This window comes from Heterocephalus glaber, unplaced genomic scaffold (genome assembly GCF_053883595.1).
Source record: "Heterocephalus glaber isolate CG9 unplaced genomic scaffold, H.glaber_assembly_v1.0 deba00001457, whole genome shotgun sequence".
In the NCBI taxonomy this organism is placed as follows: Eukaryota; Metazoa; Chordata; class Mammalia; order Rodentia; family Bathyergidae; genus Heterocephalus; species Heterocephalus glaber.
Genome location: NW_028258305.1, coordinates 39,050,464 through 39,069,591, shown reverse-complemented (window position 1 = coordinate 39,069,591; position 19,128 = coordinate 39,050,464). Strand labels below are relative to the sequence as shown.

At 39.0% G+C, this 19,128-nt stretch overlaps 1 protein-coding gene and 2 non-coding genes across 4 annotated transcripts in view; all 3 read left to right on the top strand.

Annotated features, from left to right (window-relative positions):
- Wdr43 (WD repeat domain 43) overlaps positions 1 to 19,128 on the top strand; it is a 56,170-nt gene that overhangs the window by 25,340 nt on the left and 11,702 nt on the right. For both annotated transcript variants that reach the window (XM_004839237.3, XM_021253659.2), the window contains 8 exons: positions 190 to 254; positions 2,663 to 2,834; positions 4,370 to 4,456; positions 5,307 to 5,438; positions 6,389 to 6,520; positions 12,949 to 13,035; positions 16,351 to 16,382; positions 17,504 to 17,567. In XM_004839237.3, the coding sequence (XP_004839294.1) occupies positions 190 to 254; positions 2,663 to 2,834; positions 4,370 to 4,456; positions 5,307 to 5,438; positions 6,389 to 6,520; positions 12,949 to 13,035; positions 16,351 to 16,382; positions 17,504 to 17,567 (771 nt within the window). The remainder of the gene's footprint in view (positions 1 to 189; positions 255 to 2,662; positions 2,835 to 4,369; positions 4,457 to 5,306; positions 5,439 to 6,388; positions 6,521 to 12,948; positions 13,036 to 16,350; positions 16,383 to 17,503; positions 17,568 to 19,128) is intronic.
- LOC147827041 (small nucleolar RNA SNORD53/SNORD92) lies at positions 4,916 to 4,992 on the top strand. Its single transcript, XR_015453326.1, has one exon. It is a non-coding gene; the product is annotated as a small nucleolar RNA SNORD53/SNORD92 (small nucleolar RNA).
- On the top strand, positions 5,929 to 6,005 carry LOC147827040 (small nucleolar RNA SNORD53/SNORD92). Its single transcript, XR_015453327.1, has one exon. It is a non-coding gene; the product is annotated as a small nucleolar RNA SNORD53/SNORD92 (small nucleolar RNA).

The following is a 19,128-nucleotide window of genomic DNA, read 5'->3' as shown; positions in this document are numbered from 1 at the left end:
CGTGTTCTCTGCCCATGTCATCGTATACACATGCATTGAGAATCTATTACTCTTGTTATTTTGTCAGAGAGAATTACTTTTAACTGTGTCCTTCCGCTTCTAACTCTTCTCTGGTTATTAAAAGGAATGTCCTGGGTTAGACTGGGGACTGATGTGTGTTGCTCATTAATCAGCGACATTTCCTTCCAGCCTGTCAAGTTAGCTGTTGTCTGCAGAGACGGCCAAGTCCATCTCTTTGAACACGTATTAAACGGGTAAGTTTCCAAGCCAGAATCTGACTTTCTTTGACTTTTCATAGTTCCCGCTTTGCTCTCTGCATGGTAGTACTGTTCATTTAGATTGTTTTCAAGTTTTGGGTTTTTTTTGCAGTACTAGGGATTGAACCCCCTCAGGGGTTTTGCGTTGAGCTACATCCCGAGTGCTTTTTAAAGTGCTTTATTTTTACTTTTTTTTTGATATCTGGGATTGAACTCAGGACCTTGGGCTTGTGAGGCAGTCGCAGCACCACTGAGCTAAATCCCTGGCCCTGCTTTATTTATGAAACAAGGTCTTGTTGAGTTGCCCAGGTGGAACTTGAATTTGCAGTCCTCCTACTCAGCTTTCCACAGTGTGGGGATTACAGGTTTGTGCCACTTGCTGCACCAGGCTTAAAAGCATTCTTGAGTCTTTATTTGTATGAATGTAGTAAGGACTCAAGTTTTTGGAGTCATGAACCATTTCATTTATTTGTGTTTAGGAGAGTGGCATCCTGTTTTGTTTTGTGTTTTGAGACAGGGTCTGTGTAATTTAGGGTGGCCTTGAACTTAACGTGATCCTCCTGCCTCACCCAAGTGCTTTGATCACAGTCAGGCGCCATCCTGCCTGGCTCAGGAAAGTGGTTTTTTGTGATGCATGCTTGATAAGTTATAAAAATGAATTTTAAAAAGTAAGTTGTTCATTTCGAGATTTGCTGGGCTACTTTGGTGATACTTTAATTCTGTTTTCCAGACGGCTTTATTTTTTCTTGCTTATATGGGGATCATAAAGTGTGGCAGTACTGTTTTGATATAGAGTAGGGTGGTGGTGGTAGGTTTTGTAGTACAGTAGTCATAGGTCAGAGTTTAGCAAGACATGTGCTGGAGGCCAAATTCATTAGATACTACATGTGGCCCCCAAATCTTGAAATGTTTACTTCTGAACCTTTACAGAAGTTGGCCAAACCTTGTCATACATTGTGAACATGGTGATGCTTAGTTATGTTAAATTTTTAAATCGTTGCTACGTTTTATTGTCACTAGCTATTCACATTTTAAAATACTAGTGTAGGGATTTAAATATAGACTCATCATGAAAGTAGTATGTGCTTATTTTCAAATCTTCAGGAAACCTGAGTCTTTGCACGGAGTTCTCCTCGAGGTGACTGTTGATGTTATAGCATGTGGCCCTTGAGGCTTCTGTTATCACAGTGATAAATGTACATGGGATGTAGAATTGACCAGAGGAACTGGGGGCCAGAAGTAGTGGGGACTGGTAAGCCACTGAAGGGTGTTGGGCAGAGGATTGATGAGGTTTAGCCCAGGTTTTAAGGCAGTCATTCTGCCTTGTATGATGGAAGTAGCCTAAAGGGAGCTAAAGACCAAAGCAGAGATGCAAAGTCCTGGGCCTAGAGATAGTTTTGGAGCTAGGATACTGGAAGGAGTGAGTTAGAAAGATAGGGGGATAACAGGATGCTCTTCAAATTGAGAAATAGAGGATATGTGCTTACTGGGAATAAATAATAAACTGGGGCTGGGGATTTAGCTCAGTGGTTCTGGTGCCTGCCTCACAAGCGCAGGGTCCCAAGTTTGATCCCTGATACCAAAAACAAACAAAAAATGATAATAAGCTGTCCAGGGCACGAGGAATGTGTGGCTGAGACACAGTGAGGGGCATGGTCATAGGAGGTAGAGACCAGAATATCAGAAGCATTTTCCTCTTGGATACTGAGTATGTGAATCTGTAAGAATGGAAGTCAGTAGTGGTGTTGAGAAGAAAAATAGCAATCCATTGAAATCTTTAAGAAATGGGGGAGTAACCCAGGGATGGCAAGAGAGAGTGAGGTAGCTTGTTTTGGTGACAACAGTTCAAAGGTTTTAGGGGTGAAAGAGAGAGGATACTGCCTTGAAGTTTTCCCTGGAGAATAAGGAGAACACTTAAGTCTTGTCCAAGGCTCCTGACACAAAAGGTATGGGAGCGAAAATAGCTACAACATGGGAGGGCTGCAAGGGCGAGCCAGGCTAGAGCAAGAAGGTAAAGCACATCCTTAGAGAAGTCCTGGAAGGTGTAACTTGTTACTGGAGCTACACTCCAGAGGTCATGGTAAGGCTTTCAGGGATTGGAGCAGTGAGCGATGAGGCCCAGTTGGAAGAGGACACTTACATGAGAGCGTTGGGAGCTTGGAGCTTCCTTTTGGACCAAAGTGGGACAGAGCGGCAGAGAGTTCTCAAGGCTGATTTTGGGGGGAGCTGTTGGTGGGGCAGGTGAAGTCTTGAAAGGCACACTTGTGCACCGGGGCCTCTCCACTCATGGTGGTCATGTGGAGGCTAGAGGAGAATTGTGTTCCCTGAACTGATGCCAATGTCAAAGAATTAGTAGGAGGTGCTATTTCAAATTCGCTAATCTTACTTTTTTCCTACATTTCTAGACACTGCAAAAAGCCTTTGACTTCAAACTGCACAATTCAGATAGCAACACCTGGGAAAGGCAAGAAATCAACGCCAAAGCCCATCCCTATTCTAGCAGCTGGCTTTTGCTCAGACAAAATGTCACTGTTGCTTGTATATGGCAATTGGTTTCAGCCTGCTATGGAGCAAGTGGTACGTAGATGTTCCTGTGGAGAAAAGCAGCACAGCATCAACCTGTGGTTGGGAGAGATTGATTTTAAATGACACATAGACTACTACTGCTTGTCAGAATACTTAGGGAGAAATAGTATATTCTTTAATCAGTGGACTTTCACTGGGTGGTTTATTTTCATTTGTGAGAACTCTGTTTTATTCAACATAGCATACCTAAAATACCATTTTTACATGGAGCTGACATAAAGGATAAAGTATTATCAAGATATTCCCCCTCCTTTTGATATTCTGTCTTGGAAATATGATGTGAATTTTACATTTACAAATGTCAATTTGGACTAGCCACCATGCATGTGCTTAGTAGCTACATATTCTTAGTAGCTACTGTTGGTCAGCATAGGTATGACTTGTATTGAATCACATGAAATGTAAATCTCAATAACAGGAGCCCTTAGTAGTAGTTAGTACCCATTGGAGTTTGTAGGTAGAAGTATAATGGGCAGTACAATAAATTACCATTGTTTACCACAGAGGTTTCTCAGAAGACTTGTGAGTTAGTAGCATGTTGAATAGGTGATTTTGTAAGCTTGCATTTATGATACTTAGTAAGACCCTCAGGGAGACTGAGTGGAATGTTACAAGCTCTTGTTGGGTTTGTGAAGAATACTTTTCCCCACTATGATGATGAGCTCAAACCCAGGGCTTTGAACATATTAGGCAAGCACTCTACCAAAAGGTACACCCCCAGCCTAAAGAATACTTTAAAAAAATTTAGTACATACATACGGCTGAATTTAAGAAAAAGGAAAGCGTGATGCTCCAAATAGACCTCCTTGCCATGTGTCCCTCTTAGCCACTGTTACCTGCTTTGCCCTTGCACATACTGGTTTTATATGGAATTACACAGGACCTCGGACCTTTTTTGGTATATATGTCATTTGCTGCCTATGAGCCTCTGCCATACAGACCTGCCCCAGAGCATTTTGTCAGTCAGCAGTGCTGTCTTTCACTTGCTTGTAGGAAATTTTAGAATAGGACTGTTTATTTTGAACATAGACTTTTTTTTTTTCTTTACAAGGATGATAATCTGATGTTTTCCTTAAAATTTCCTACGTTAAAAAAATCTGTTGGCCCTTCAAAACTATAGATGTGAAAAATCCAAGCTGACAGTTCATACTGAGAGCTATGTGGTTTGCCCAGCGTCTTTGCATTTTACCCATTTCCCCTGCTGCTGTCAGTCTGAGAGGTTTTATGGTCAACTAACAGTTCAGTGTTGAGCCCCTTTTTCCTTTTTGAGACAGGGTTTTGGTCTGTAGCTCAGGCTGGCCTTGAACTCCGTGGTGATCCTCATGCCTCAGCCTCAGTGTTGGGACAACTACAGGTGTGTGCCACCATGCCTGGCCGAGTGTTGAGCCCCTTCATGCTTTTTAAAAATATTTTTTTAAAAATGGAGTTAGTCAATGGTTTTTATTTTGTTCATATTCCTAGCTAATTTGTTTGACATTCTCTTTTTTTTGTCATCTCTCCCCTTTCTTTTAAAAACATATTTCCAGGCTTTAAACTCCAAAGAACCTCATATGTGTTTAGTAAGAGATATTTCAAACTGCTGGGCCCCAAAAGTAGAAACGGCTATAACAAAGGTGAGTGCATTACAAATTTGAAATTAAGAAGAGATTTGGAATTGAATTGTTTTGTAGTATCATGTTTAGGCTGGCTTAATTTATCTTTTTATTCTGTAATATCCTCTTTGTGATCTTATAAATTTTGTGGGATTATGGTCTTAAATTGTACTCTTGGTATGCTGACTGAGTGGATAGATGGTGGCTTTAGTCCTCCCGCTCGCTCACTGAGCATGCTCTCCTGGCCAAGAAAATGTATAGGAATATATATCAAACTTAGGGAATAATTTTATCAATCTCAGTACTTAAAGAGCATAACTTTGTTGGAGGCAATGCTGTATTTCAGGGTGAAGCAAAACCACAGTGGGGCCAGAATTTATTAGCACACCTAAGAGCACCATGGTAACACCCCACTCTGAATGTAGCTGAGAGTCTACATACAGATTCCTGTGTTTGGCAGTTAAAAAGCAAAGCCAGGACATGCTGTGATGACACCTGCATGGTTTCGCTTCTGGCTGAGTTTCAGAGATGACACCTTCTCTTGGCTGTCTGAGCATTTCTGGCAAAGCATGAATTCTGATGGTCATAAGACTTTACTCTTTAGCATCTTGTAAATCAGCGTGTCGATTTTGGTTTTCTCAGTTTTTCATTTTAATGAGGTATTGGAAGTTTTGAAGCCATGAACTTTCAGATAATCATTTAAAAACTATTTGCCCACATCCAGTTAAACTTTATCTTGATTTTCCATCATGGCAAGTAAATTATGTTGATTTTTCTAGTAGAAAAGCCTCTTGAAAGCTGTTTTCTCACTGAGGAAGCATAGGAACTAAGGCATCATTTCCTTTTCTGCACCCCGACGTCTGTCTGACAGGTGAGGACACCGGTGATGAATTCTGAAGCAAAAGTTCTGGTGCCTGGGATTCCTGGGCATCATGCAGCTATCAAGCCACCTCTTCCACACACTGAGGAAGTAGAAAGCAAGCGGAAGTTAGGGGGAAATGAGGTAATGCAGCCACTTCTACCAGGTACCGGGGTTTGGGATGTGAGAATGCTTAGAAGAGTCCAATAAGGATACTGAATAGAGCCAAAGTTAAACCTCTAAAAATGTGCTGAGATTGCTGCTTTGCACCCTCTTCATCCCAGGCAGCTTAGGTCTCAGAATTGTACTTTTCTTTTTCTATTTTTTGGTACCGGGGATCGAACTTGGGTCCTTGTGCTTGCACAGCAGGCTGTACTTTTCTTTTTTGAGACAGGATTTCACCATGTAGTTCAGACTGGCCTTGAATTCACTTTACTGTGTGGCCCAGGCTGGCCTTGAATTCATGGTGGTCCTCCTGCCCCAGCCTCCCAAGTGCTGGGATCGCAGGTGTGTGCCACCACACCCGGCTGCTCCCAGAATTGTAGATTGTCACCTTTGCAAGACTCAGTCAGTCACTGTTCAGAGAAGATGGAATTAAATAAAGTTGCCAAAACCTGGTAAATGAAGCTAGGATTTGCTGTGATGACTTTCATTGGGTTTCGCACGTTGCTGAGTTCCAATGATGCCTCTTTCTCTTGTCTGTCTGAGCAGTCCTGCCTGGTTTTGTGCTGGTTGGTCTTAATCAACATGGTTATAATTGCTTATTATGCCTCTAAACTTCATTTTTTCTGTACTTCCCAAATCCTTCTGTGGTTACTGTAGGTATCAGTGTAGAGTCTTATCTTCCATTCACATTTTTCACCCTTGTCTAAGTAATCTAGAGCTTTAGCTGTTTTATCTAAGGAAAAGATACTTTATTTTTAGCCATTTTTAGAAGTCTGTTGGATAAGAGGAGTTAGGCATAACCTAACTGTTCATAATGAGATTTCTAGAGTGTATTTGTATTCTGAGAGATTGAGATATGAATCTGTTTTTTACCTACAAACTGCAGTAGGCCTTGTCCAGTTAACCTGAACAGTTATTCTCTTTTGTAGGTTAGCATTGAAGAGCGCCTGGGAGCCATGGATATAGACACAAAAGGAGGAAGGGATGACCTCTTGCAGACAAACAGCTTTCCAGTCCTTCTCACCCAGGGTTTAGAAAGTAATGATTTTGAAATGCTAAATGTAAGTATTGCTGCAGTTTTTCAGTGATTTAGGGTGGTTAGTTTTTCTTGGGTGACATAGCACACTTAGAGTGAATAGTCATGTTATATTGTAGTTTTTAATTTACTGTTTCGTGAAATTGGTCAAATGCAGATAATTTGGTGGCATTATACAGACAGTCACCAACCTGCAGTGGGATTGTATTGAATTCTTTTGAACCTGGAATGCATTTTCTCATAGAAATATTGTTTTGAATTGTTAGGATTTTAGGCTTTAGTTCACAAAAGCCTTTATATACATAATGTAGCTGAACTATAACACTCAGCATTCTAGATCATAATTTATATTTTTTTCTGTAGGAAAATGCGTTCCTGAGTTTTTACTCTGGACTCCAGAAACTTATTTCCCCCTGGCCGTGAGAGGGGGCGGTGAGGTGCAACCTTGGCAATGGGTAGGAGGCTTCAGGGGAAATTCAAGAGGGTTGGGGGGTTATGTTATAAAATATTAAGAGGCAAAGTACTAGAAACTGTGAAGGGAGACACTTCAGATTTCTTTCTAAGTTGGTGACTGCTTGTATGAAGTTACTCAGTCCTCATAAATTTCAGTTTGACAGTGGCCTGTATCAAAAATTTAAGTATGAAAAACAGTAAAATACTGTTTGGTTAGGTGAAAGTAATTTACATCTTTAAGTCCATTTTTAATGACTCATAATATTATAGTTTTAGTCAGTGTAGATGTGACTATTCTATAACTGTGTATAGTGTCTGATTTTACTTGATCTAAATGGGAATATCTTATATTTGTGCCTAAGGTGATGTTGCAGAATGAGAGTGGAAACCAGCAGGTCTAAAAACCTAAAATTACTTTTAAAGTAAGGTGTGAATGTATACATTTTAGAAAGTAGATTTACCCTGTCTTAGAGACCTAGGTGAGGATTTGGTGAAAAAGAAGCTATAGGAAACAGTTGACAGTATTTTTGGAATGTAGTAAAACTTACTTGCCATCATTGCTTCTGTAACTATCCTTTGAAACTTTCTTCTGTAGATGAATCAGCTACCAGTGTTTTCTTTCTTAGAACAGTGTAGTTGAGTATTACTGAGCTTCAGAAATTGTCAGTAGTAGGTTTTTAGTAGCCAGTGTATCATGCTCATTTGTATGCCCTTGTACCTCCCCAGGTGATGGTGAAGCAGTTCTCAGAAATGAGTAAACATCATTTCAACCATAGACATAGCCCTGTTCAACTTAAAAACTCCTTAGAAAAACATTAATCTATTGTAATTAAAGAAGCAAACAGTAATTCTTTAAAATTACCAAATGTTATTAGTGTTTTACATTCTGTTATCTTATAAACACAAATTTCAATTTTTTGTGTGTACTTTATTTAAAACAGGATCCCAAAAAGTCTACACTGTATTTGGTTGATGTGGCCCTTCTGTGTCTTGTAATTTTCTTTTTAGAGACACTACATTCTTTTCTCAGTAGAGTAGTGTTCCACATGTTGGATATTGCTGACTGTATCTCTGTCGTATCATTTATGTGTGTTCTTTTGTTCATCATGTCTTCTGTAGTTATATCTAGAAGCTCGAAGAGATTCTGTTTAGACTCTTGGCAAGAACATGTGAAAGGTGTTAATGTATAATTTACTGAGTGTCAAAGGGCAAATAAATGGTGTTTATGAAAACGCTTAAGTTATAAAAGTTCTTGTTTGAGTTAACTTATTTAGAAATAATTGGAATCTAATTGAATTAAAAATATGTGCTGGAAAAGACTGTAAAAGTTACAGTGAAGGGCTCTTCAAATCACTCCTTAAAATCAAAAGTATGGAAATAGTCCTGTAGTATATTATGTAGGGAATTGGACATTTCACACTCTACAAAGGAAGAGGCAAGTAAAAACACATATTTATCCCCTGGAAAAGATATTCCCATTCCAGAGCTGCCTTATGAGGATCCATGTTCTGAGGACATTCAGAGTAGGAATAAGCAAAGTGAGCAGTGGTAGGGGTACAGCTGGGAGCTTCGAGAGGAAAAAGACAGTAGAGAAAACCTATTGTGTATGTATGACTTTAGGAAGGTGAGTGTAACCCAGTGAAATAATTTACAGCTTGTGCAAAAGAGAAGCCTACTTATTTGTGTAATTATGGCATACAGAGATAAACATTTAAAATTTTTATTTAAATATTTTCTAAAAGTTCCCCTTATGATACTATTGTATCAAAACCACCTAGGATAAATCTAAAACAGATGACTATCTTTACATTGAAAATAATAACAGTTGAGGGAAATGAAGGATGAGTTAAGGAAATGGAGGTCTAAAACGCATTTTTTTTTTTTTTTTTCTGGTACCGGGGATTGAACTTGGGTCCTTGAGCTTGTGCAGCAGTCGGCGAAACCACTGAGCTAAGCCACATTTTTAGGGGTTAGAATATTTGATACTGTTACAATGAGGAATTATCCCTTAATTAATTTTTATATTCAACACTTGCTAATTAAAACTCCAGAAGCCACTGTCATCACATTGTAGGAATTCAGCTGGGCACGGTGGTGCTTGCCTGTTATCCCAGCTGCTTGGGAGAAGATTGTAAGTTGGAGATGAGCCTGGGCAGCCCATCTTACAATAAATTTTAGAAAACAGAGAAAAAGAGGCCAGGGCCATCACTCAGTGACAGTGCTCACCTAGCATGCATGAGGCCTTGGTTCAGTCCCCAGCTCTGCGAAGGAAAGAAAGGAAGGAGGGAAAGGAAGGAAAGAAATCGACACATCTTAAATTAATATAGAAATACAAAGGGCAGGAAATAGGCAGAGCAATAATAATACAAAGAGTAAGTTGGAAGACTTAACCTATCGGATTTTAAGGTAAAGTTGTGTAATGAAGATAGTGTAATATTAATGAAAAAAACCGAACCAAAGCAGTTCAAAAATAGACCACACACAACTGGAAAAAAAAAAAGTCAGCTTTATTTTACACAAAAGCCATTGTAAAATGGACCATAGACCTTAATATAAAACATTAAGCTGAGCTGCGCATGGTGGTGCATGCCAGAGGCTGAGGCAGGAGGATTGCTGTGAGTGCAAGGCCAGTCTGAACTACATAGTGAGACCCTGCCTCAAAAAACCAAACCAAACCAACAAAAAAACCCCATAAAGCTAAACTTTTAGAAAAAACTAGGAGGTTTCTAGGATACTTTTTAAAAAGCTTGAAAAGTTAAAGTAAGAAATAGTTATTTGAGCTTTCTCAAAATTAGAAACTTAGAGGGCTGGGGATTTAGCTCAGTGGTGCTGCCGCCTGCCTCGCAAGCTCAAGGTCCTGAGTTCGATCCCCCGTACCCCCCGCCCCCCAAAAAAGAAACTTGTGTTCTTTTTATTTTGTTTTTTGACCTCAAACTCACAATGCTCCCCGTGCCTTGGCCTCTCAAGTGCTGGGATGACAGGTGTGCAGTCCTTCCCCCCTCCCCCCACTTCTAGTTATTAAGGAAAAACATGTTCATGACGTGTACATGAATGTTCATAGCAGCTGTATTTATAATAGCTGAAAACTGGAAAGAACACATAATGGTCCCTCAGTAGATGGATGGATAAATTGTTTATATCCCAGTATAAGAAATATATTGTTTGTTTGGTTTTTTTTTTTTGGTACCAGAGATCGAACCCGGGACCTTGTGCTTGCAAGGCAGGTGGTGGAACCACTGAGCTAAATCCCTGGCCCCAGGAATATATTGTTGATTGACAAACAATAATGGATGAATCTCATATCTGTGCTGTGAGAAAGAAATCAGATCAGAAGGGGCGATATTGTGTTTCTGTTTATGTCAAAATCCTAGAAAACGCAGACCAACACAGTAACTGATGGTGTACAACTGAATGCTGGCACTGCAAAGGCCAAGGCAGGATTGTAGGTTTGAGGCCAGGCTGAGATACACACCAAAACCGTGTTGAAAGAAAGACAAGAGAATGCTGTATAGACAGACCAGTGCATAGTCTAGTGGGTGCCTAAGGGTGGGAGTTAAAGGGGGCGATAGATTGTAAAGGGGCCCAAGGAAACTTGAGGGTAATGTTTATTTTCATCATAATGTTTGTTTCATGGGTAAATACGTTTATCAAACTGACAAATAATGTTTTTAAAAATGTATCTGTCATTTGTGTCACAGAGAAGTGAAAGAAAAATATCTTCTGTATCATCTTCCTGATAATTTTGCTTTATAGAGTCATTTCTTAAATATGTACTTGATAAAAGTTAATGATGCTGACTTCTCTGTCCATTTTTACGTAGCTTAGTTTTGCAGAATTTATTTTTAGTTGCTTATTTTAAATTTGAAATTGTTACCCATAGAGCCTCTGTCTTCAGTGGGCATAAGAAGTATCCAGGAGTTTGGGAAAGAGTCTTCTACAGTTTGGGATGACTTCTAAGAAGCCCTACTCGTTGACACTTGCCTTCTACAGTTCTGGTTTATACCTCTTGTCTTCGTGGATTTATTAATATCAACCCCTTCTGTTTCAAAAAGCGTCCCAGTTTGGATAACAAATTTTATGATCACTATATTTGTAGCATTGGTGGATTTCACAAACCACACGTGTTTCAGCCTCCATATGTATGTCTTTTGTGATACTGGGGATGGAGCCCAGGGTCTCACATGGCACATGCTGGACGAAAGCCAGGGAACCTCTCCAGCCCCATTACCCCCCATTTGGCCATTTAAGGCAGTGGACATTGATGGTTTAGGTGAATGTCTTAGGAAATTTGAAGGCCCTAACAAAAGCATGACATACCTCCAAAAGTAATTTATGGAGTAGTTCATATGAAATGTTTTCCATAGTTTCTTAAACCTTGTAATTGAGATTTATAACAAGGTGATTTGAGGAATACTTTATCATTAGGTACTTTCTCATTGTTAAAGTTAACATACTTTGCTTTGAGTCCTGTATTTTGGTCATTTGAAGCTAATTGAAACTACTGTATTAAAACACAATCCATCATTCAGTTCCTCGGTGATTATATGTGATTTTTAAATTTTTTTTGCACCGGGGATTGAACTAGGGACCTTGTACTTGTGCGGCAGGCGCCAGAACCACTGAGCTAAATTCCTGGCCCTATATATGATGTTTTATTTCTTATGCATAAGAAATTTTATAATTATGGGATATTTTTAAATAGTATTGGTGTCTTTAGCAAGACTTGGGATAAAGGTAGTTTCACAAGCAAATAAAATCCATAGGGAATTCTACAAGGCTATGTTAGGAACTGGTAAACTAGATTGGCAACCTCTAGTACCACCAAAACAAGAGAAAGGAATAAAAAGGACTAGAAACTCTTACTTTGTTACTGTCCTTTAGTATGCTGTTCATATTTAAAAGCATTAAAGGGGAAATCAGACTTCAAAGAACTCTTACTCCCTTCTCCTCCCTGCCTCTATGAAGCATGTCAGGCTCAGAAGCTAAAATATACGCTCATGCCCATGAAGCTGCAGCTTTGAAGGGCCAGGGCCAGGACTGTGTCGCTCTGTCCCTTTTTCTATGGCCCAGAATGAAGGCTACTTTTCTTCTGTGGATCTGGCTGTAAGGAGATTTTGAGTGAAAAAAACACTTAAATAATCTGTTTGGTTTAAAATTGTATCAAGAAAGTTGACAATTTAAAGAGGTTTCTTGCTAAGTGTGATTTTACTTCTTTGTTCACTCTTGCGCGGGTGCAGCTTTAATTTAATAAAATGGAAGTTTGGACCAGGTGTGTGGCATATCTATAGTCCCAGTCGTTGGGAGACAGGAGGATCGCTGTGAGTTCTAGGCCAGCCTGAACTACGTAGTGAGACCCTGCCTCAAACTCCCTGTACCCCTAGAAAAAAAGGACCTAGGAATATCTCCTTTTTTTCTTTTCTTTTGGTACCAGGGATCGAACTCAGGACCTTGTGCTGGCTTGGGAATATCTCTAAAATGGTACATATCTGTATTTATTTGTTATGTTTTGTTCTGTTTTTTTTTTTTTTTTTTGGTACCGGAGATCAAACTCGGGTCCTTGCGCTTGTGCATCAGGCGGCGAAACCACTGAGCTAAATTCCTGGCCCTGTTTTGTTCTGTTTTTGAGGCAGGGTCTTGTTATCTAGTTCAGGCTGGCTTTAAACTCACTGTGTAGCTGGCCTTGAACTCACAGCAGTCCTCCTGCCTGAGCCTCCCTGATGCTAGGATTACAGACATGAGCCACCACACCTGGCTTACATTACTGTATTTAAATGAGTAAATAATGCTCTTTTGTATTTTATATAAACAATTGGTAAGAGATAAATTTCTTGGTAGCCACAAGATGTATGACATTTTCCATTCAGTCCCTGCAGTCTTGATTTGGTAAATTCAATTGGTCGTTTATCTTTGGTCTGTTTTTAAGTCATTTTTACGGTTTTTCCTATAGTGACCTTAGTTTATAAGTATGCTTATTTTAATGATTCTTTTATTTGCTCACAGAAAGTACTCCAAACTAGAAATTTAAACCTGATAAAGAAGACTGTGTTAAGGATGCCCTTGCATGCTGTTATTCCATTGTTGCAAGAGGTAACTACTGGTTTTTTTTATTTTAAGGTTCTAATCTGATGAATTAAAGGGAACAGCCAGGTATAGAGAAGTGGGTATGTAAGGACAAGTGGCATTTAGAGAGTGACAGATGAATAGGAGGAAAGTGATTTGGAAAGGAAAAGTGAAATAGATAAATTCCTGAGACAATGAAAAATACGCTGGGCATTTTTTTTTTTTATTGGTACCGGGGATCGAACTCAGGTCTTTGCACTTGTGCAGCAGGCGACGAAACCACTGAGCTAAATCCCCAGCCCATCGATGGGCATTTTTTACATTTATTCCAGTAGCAGTGAGTGAACATGTCTTCACATAGAAAGCATTTGGAACTTTAAGGGAACCACAGACTGTTGTGTTTGTTGGATCTCATCTGTTTGGGGTCACTGTAATAGAAAAACCGATGAGGAGCCCTCACATGCTTTGATTTTTCTCATTATGTCATGTGAGATGCTCTAACCTAATACCAAAACCACTTTTGCCTGTTTTGATTTTCTTTATTGCTGATGGGCTGTAAATACCTATGCCTGGAATTGGAGAGGGCATTAGAATTAGCTTCATGTGGTCACCGGCCTATGTATGGGTACGTTTTACTGTTTCTGACAAGTGATCGGCCTGTCTTTGCTTAAGGAACTCTGTTTAACAGAGCTAAGAAAGGGGCAGGTAGTAGCTTGGTGAGATTAGAGGAATGGGGATGGGGGCTCAGAAAGCCCAGGTGGTACCAAGGGCTGACTCCAGTGCAGTTAGAGCGCAGCATTTCGATCCAGCCCTTGTCCAGTGAGAGGACAGCGTCCTGAGGTGTGTTGTATGCTGGGTTGATGTGATTTTTAGTCATTAGTTTCCTTAGGAAGGATCTTTTTCTGTGTTCCTTGTAAGAGTGTACATAAATCCACTGAAGCATTTAAAGAGGAGGTACAAATTATCAAAAATTAGAGCTAAAGATTGAGTGGCTTCTTTGTTATCAGGAATTATACTTGGATAGTGTTTAACATGCTGAAGTATTAGTACTATGGGTTGATTTACCATTATTGGTAGGGAAAAACCTCTTTATTTAAAAAAGCAGTATCAGAAAAGTTGGGTTATATGTTTTTAGAGTATTATCTACTCTATACCAAAATTTGCCTAGAGGTTTTAAAATGTGTTTAGAAAAATTTAAGCTACAACTTACTTACAATTAAATTCACCCTTTTAAAGTACACAGTTCAATGTTTTTTAAATTTCATTTTAAAAAATTCTATTGGTACATGTTTGCATTACATAATGTTTACGTTACTTGTGGGGGTTGGAACGTGTACTTAACGCACCTCAATTCCTTTTTCATCCCCTTCCCTCCCTCCATTCTCCCTCCATCTCTTGATCTGCTTCCTTTTTGAGAAAGCTCTATCTCCCTGCTTCCTATTGTCTCTTATATTTTGGGTTTCTCATATTAGAGAAACCATGTGATATTTAAGCTGCTGTGTCTTATTTTACTTAATATTATGGTCTCAAGATATACATCCATTTTTCTACAAATGACTCATTTATCTTTATGGCAGAGTGGTAACACGTTGTGTGTAAATACCACATTTTCTTTATCCATTTATCTGTTGATGTATATACAGGCTGCTTCCAAGATTTACCTGTTACGATTTGCTGCTATAAACATGGGTATGCATGTATCATTGTATGTAACATGATGTCTTTGATACCTAGAAGGGCAATAGCTGGGTCAAATGGAATTTCTAGGTTTAGTTTTTTTGAGGAATCTCCATACTGATTTCCACAGTGATTGTACTAGTTTACATTGCCACCAACAATGCAGAAGGGCTCCTGCAAATGCTTTGTGACGTTGATTGTCTTTCCCTCTCCCTGTCCCCTCCCCCTTCCTTTCTTTTTTTTGGTAAGGGGAATTGAACTCAGGGCCTTGCACTTGCCAGGCAGGTGCTGTGCCGTTGAGCCACATCCCTGGCCCAGTTATTTGATTTCTTGATGATGGCCATTCTTTCTGGCATAAGAGAATCTTAATATTATTTTAATTTGCATTTCTCTAGTGTTCAGCGATGTTCAGCATTTCTTCATGTATTTATTGGCCATTTGTACTCCTGTGAAGTGTTTATTCATTTCATATTTTTTATTGAGTTTTATTTTGGGGAGTCTTAATTTTTTGAATTCTTTATGTAATATAGTCTAGATATTAGTCCTCTGAAAAATAGCAGGCAAAAATTTTTTTCCCGTTCTGTGGATTGTCTTTTCACTTTTTTTTTTTTTTTTTTTTGCTGTGCAGAAGCCTTTTCATTTGATATGATCCCATTTATTTATTTATTTATTTATTTATTTATTTATTGAGATAGGGTATCGGTTTGTAGTTTAGGCTGGCTTTGAACTCACTCTATAGCCTAGGCTGGCCTGGAACTAGCTGCGATCCTCCTGTCTCAGCCTCTTAAGTTCTGGGATTACAGTCGTGCTCCACCTTGCCTGGCTGATCCCATTCATTGATTCTTGATATTATTTGCTTTGCAACCAGGGTTCTGTTCAGAAAGTCCCTGCCTATGCCTATGCCTTTTATCTCCTAGCAGGTTAAGTTTTTCTGTTCTCACATTTAGATCTTTGATCCATTTTGATTTTAGTTTAGCACATGGTGAGAGAAATAAGGGCCTAGGGTCAATCCTTTGCATGTGGATAGTCAGTTTTCCCAACACCATTATTAAAGAGACTGTCTTTCCTCCACTGTATGATTTTGGCCCCTTTGTTAAAGATCAAATAGTTGAATTTGCTTGGGGTTTGATTTCTTATTTCTATCAGTACATGTTTACAGTATAGAATGCTTACTTTCACCATGAGGAGTTGGTACATGTGTGTAACACATCTTAATCCTCTTCACCTCCCCTTCCGTTCCCCACACCCATTTGTAGAAGATCTATCTCCCTGTTGCCTATTATCTGTCTTTTATTGGTCCTTGTACTTTTGAGTTGTTAGTTTTCTACTGTGCTTCACGTGATACAGTCGTCATTCCCCAGAGAAGCCCTCGTATACGGCAGTGACACCCGTGTCCTCTGCCTCCCAGTTACTGGCAGTCACTAATTTATTTTTTGTCTATTATTTTTTGTCTATTATTTGCCTATTCTGGAGGTTCATTCATACAAATCCTAGATTGCTATCAGGTAGTTACTCTTCTTGGAATAAATTCAAAGAATACATTATATTCTTTGAAAATAGACTGCTAAATGGAGTAATTTTCTACTATATTGTTGTATCTTAGAAATTGATGGAGATTGATTGCCTCTGAAGTGCTTTTGCTGATAGTGTTTTTCTCTCTCTTAGCTTACAAAGAGGTTACAAGGACACCCTAATAGGTAAGATATTTAGATGACTTAAATTGCCTTGTTTTTATAAGTAAATTAGTGGTGATTGTTAAAATAACTTCTGATGGTAAAAATTAAACATTGGGTAGCTCCATATTCTAATAGAATTCCTATGTCATATTACCTCCCCCATTTTAAATTGAATAATTCTTACTCTTAGGATTTTATTATAATGCAGTTTTCTTTTAGAAAACACTTGTGTAAGTATTTTATGTTTTATCAGGTCATTTAGCCATTTAATAATTTAGTATTAATAATTTGGCCAGCCGTTATTAGCTGTCTAAGATTCCATAATGAAATAGTTTAAGGGCTGGGGATGCAGCTCAGTGGTTAGAGTGCTTGCTTAGTATGTGCAAGACTTACGTTTCAATCCCAGCATTGCCAAAATAAAACAAAAGTTCATAGAAAAGGCTGTATTTTGTAGGTATTTTTGTAGATATTTTGGTGGAGTTACTGGGCATCAAACTTGGGACCTTGTGCAGGCCGGGGAACCACTGAGCTAAATCCCTGGCCCTTGTAGATGTTTTGATTACATTTAAACAGGAAGTCAGAAAAAATAAAAAGGAAGTCATATCAGATACCTCAAGCTTGTAATATGGTGTCTATGATCTGTAGGTTCCCCCTGGGAGAGCTCCCTCCATTAGCCTTCTAAGCTCACAAAAGAGGAAAGCTAAAGAAGTCATTGAACAGGACTGGCGCTCACAGTTCGGTCTATATTTGCCTATTAACATTGGTCTGGAAGACTGCGTTTTTGACATTCAGTAGATGGTGGGATCAGCTGTCATGAAAATAAAATGCAAAGTCAACTGAGCTTAGTTTGGATGAAGATTACTGCTCTGGTATCAGTTAATTATTCTTGAATTGTTTTAGAGGAAGATTTTTTGTTCTGTTTTCCTATTTCTCTCTCCCCCTAAGAGGTTAGTGTTTTATAGGAGTCTCAGACTCAGTGAAGAACCAAAAGGCCTGAAATATAATCATTGATTTATTATGGTCATCTTCACACCACAAAGTCTAGATCCTTACCTGCCCATCAGAGTTTTCTAATTTTCTCATTTCATTGTATTTAATTTCTGATTCATAAATGGTAGTTTACTTGGGTTTTTCTTTTCCAGTGCTGTTTTAATGGTTCAGTGGCTGAAGTGTGTGTTAACGGTTCATGCATCATACCTATCCACAGTAAGTCTTTTCTCAATATGAGTAGTTTAGCTTTGGTAAGTACTACAAACTTTGATAAATAGCTGGATGAAGCTGTCCTTTCTTCATCTGTTCTTCAACCATTAGATTCTTGCTTCAGTGATTTTGTTATTCCCCAGGTGCATTGACACGAACCTTTCCCAGTGTCTCTCCTGTGATCTTTTAATAAATTGGTTCTTTTTCTTTTAGATTTTAAAAGTAATATATTTTATAAAGAGCTTGAGAAATATAGGACAGAGAAATGTCATATATTGACATAGCCTTCAGGTGTTTTTCTGTGCATATAACTTGGTTTTTTTATTTAAGTTTTTTGGTAGTACTTGGGTTGAACTCAGGGCCTTTGCACTGAGCAACATCCCCAGCCCCTTTTACAATTATTTTATTTTTCAGTTTTGAGACAGTCTCATTAAATCGCTAAGTTGTCTAGGCTGGGCTTGAATTTGCTGTCCTCCTGGCTCAGCCTCCCAGAGTGTCCCCATACCTGGCTACAGTTTGTTTTTATACTGTGTAAATCCTTCCCTTCCCTTTTAAAAGACTTACTAAGTTTTAAAAGTTTTTATGCTAACATATCTTGTCCCAGGAGAATAAAGGGTAGTTTGTGAAACAAGTGATATAAATCAGTTATTTAATACCTGACATTTTCTGGGATTGCTGCCAGCCACCTTACTGTTATGTGAATTATATTATCTATGTAAATAGGAGACAGGGAACATGAAACCTTGAAGTAGTATTGGGAAAAAGTTTTATATTTTATAATATGTGTTAGCTTCTTTGCCATTATTATGCCAGTTATATTTTAAGCTAGAAATAAAATTACCTATTTCCTTTTATTTGAATATCTTTCCCTTTACAGTAAGTTTTCTTGAAAGGTTTTAGTGGATAGTTGAAAAAAATCTAGTTGCTTGTACATTGTAGCCCTCCCTTGGTTTCACCCAGCACCCACTTGGTCACTGTGCTTTGTTCTTCTCAGACTCCTTTTGATTGCCATGGTTAGAAGTAAGGAGGTGTCTGATAACTTGCTTTGAGGCCAGCAGTTCATTGTTTGGGTGCCTGGGAAGACCTTTGCCAAAATGTTAGCAAGGGGGAGAGATAAGGAGCAGTAAGAGCAGGAAGTGCCTCCTAACCCGCAGGAATCTTGGGAGGTGGACTGGGGCTTTGGTGAGTAGAATGGCTGGGTAGCATGGTGATCCACATGGAACGGTCAATGCAAATACCTTCCTAGAAAACTGGCTGACATTAACCCCAGTTACTGCCTGCGAAGCAGGAAGAGGCCCAGGAGTCCTTGTAGGGAAATCTCTTCTCGACTCACCTCCTGAATTTACTACTGGAGTAGCAGTTGTGTAACATTCAAGATCATAGCAGAATAGATTAAAGAACTATGGTGTGGGGGCCCCCAAAGCCCACAACAGTTTTTGAGAAAGTAATGCCTTTTCTGGATTTATTCCTTTCCTAGCATATATCTTTTAAGTATCATTTCTTTGTTTGGTCAGTGCTGGGATTGAGCCCAGTGCCTAGGGCATGCTGGGCAAATGCTACCCCAGCT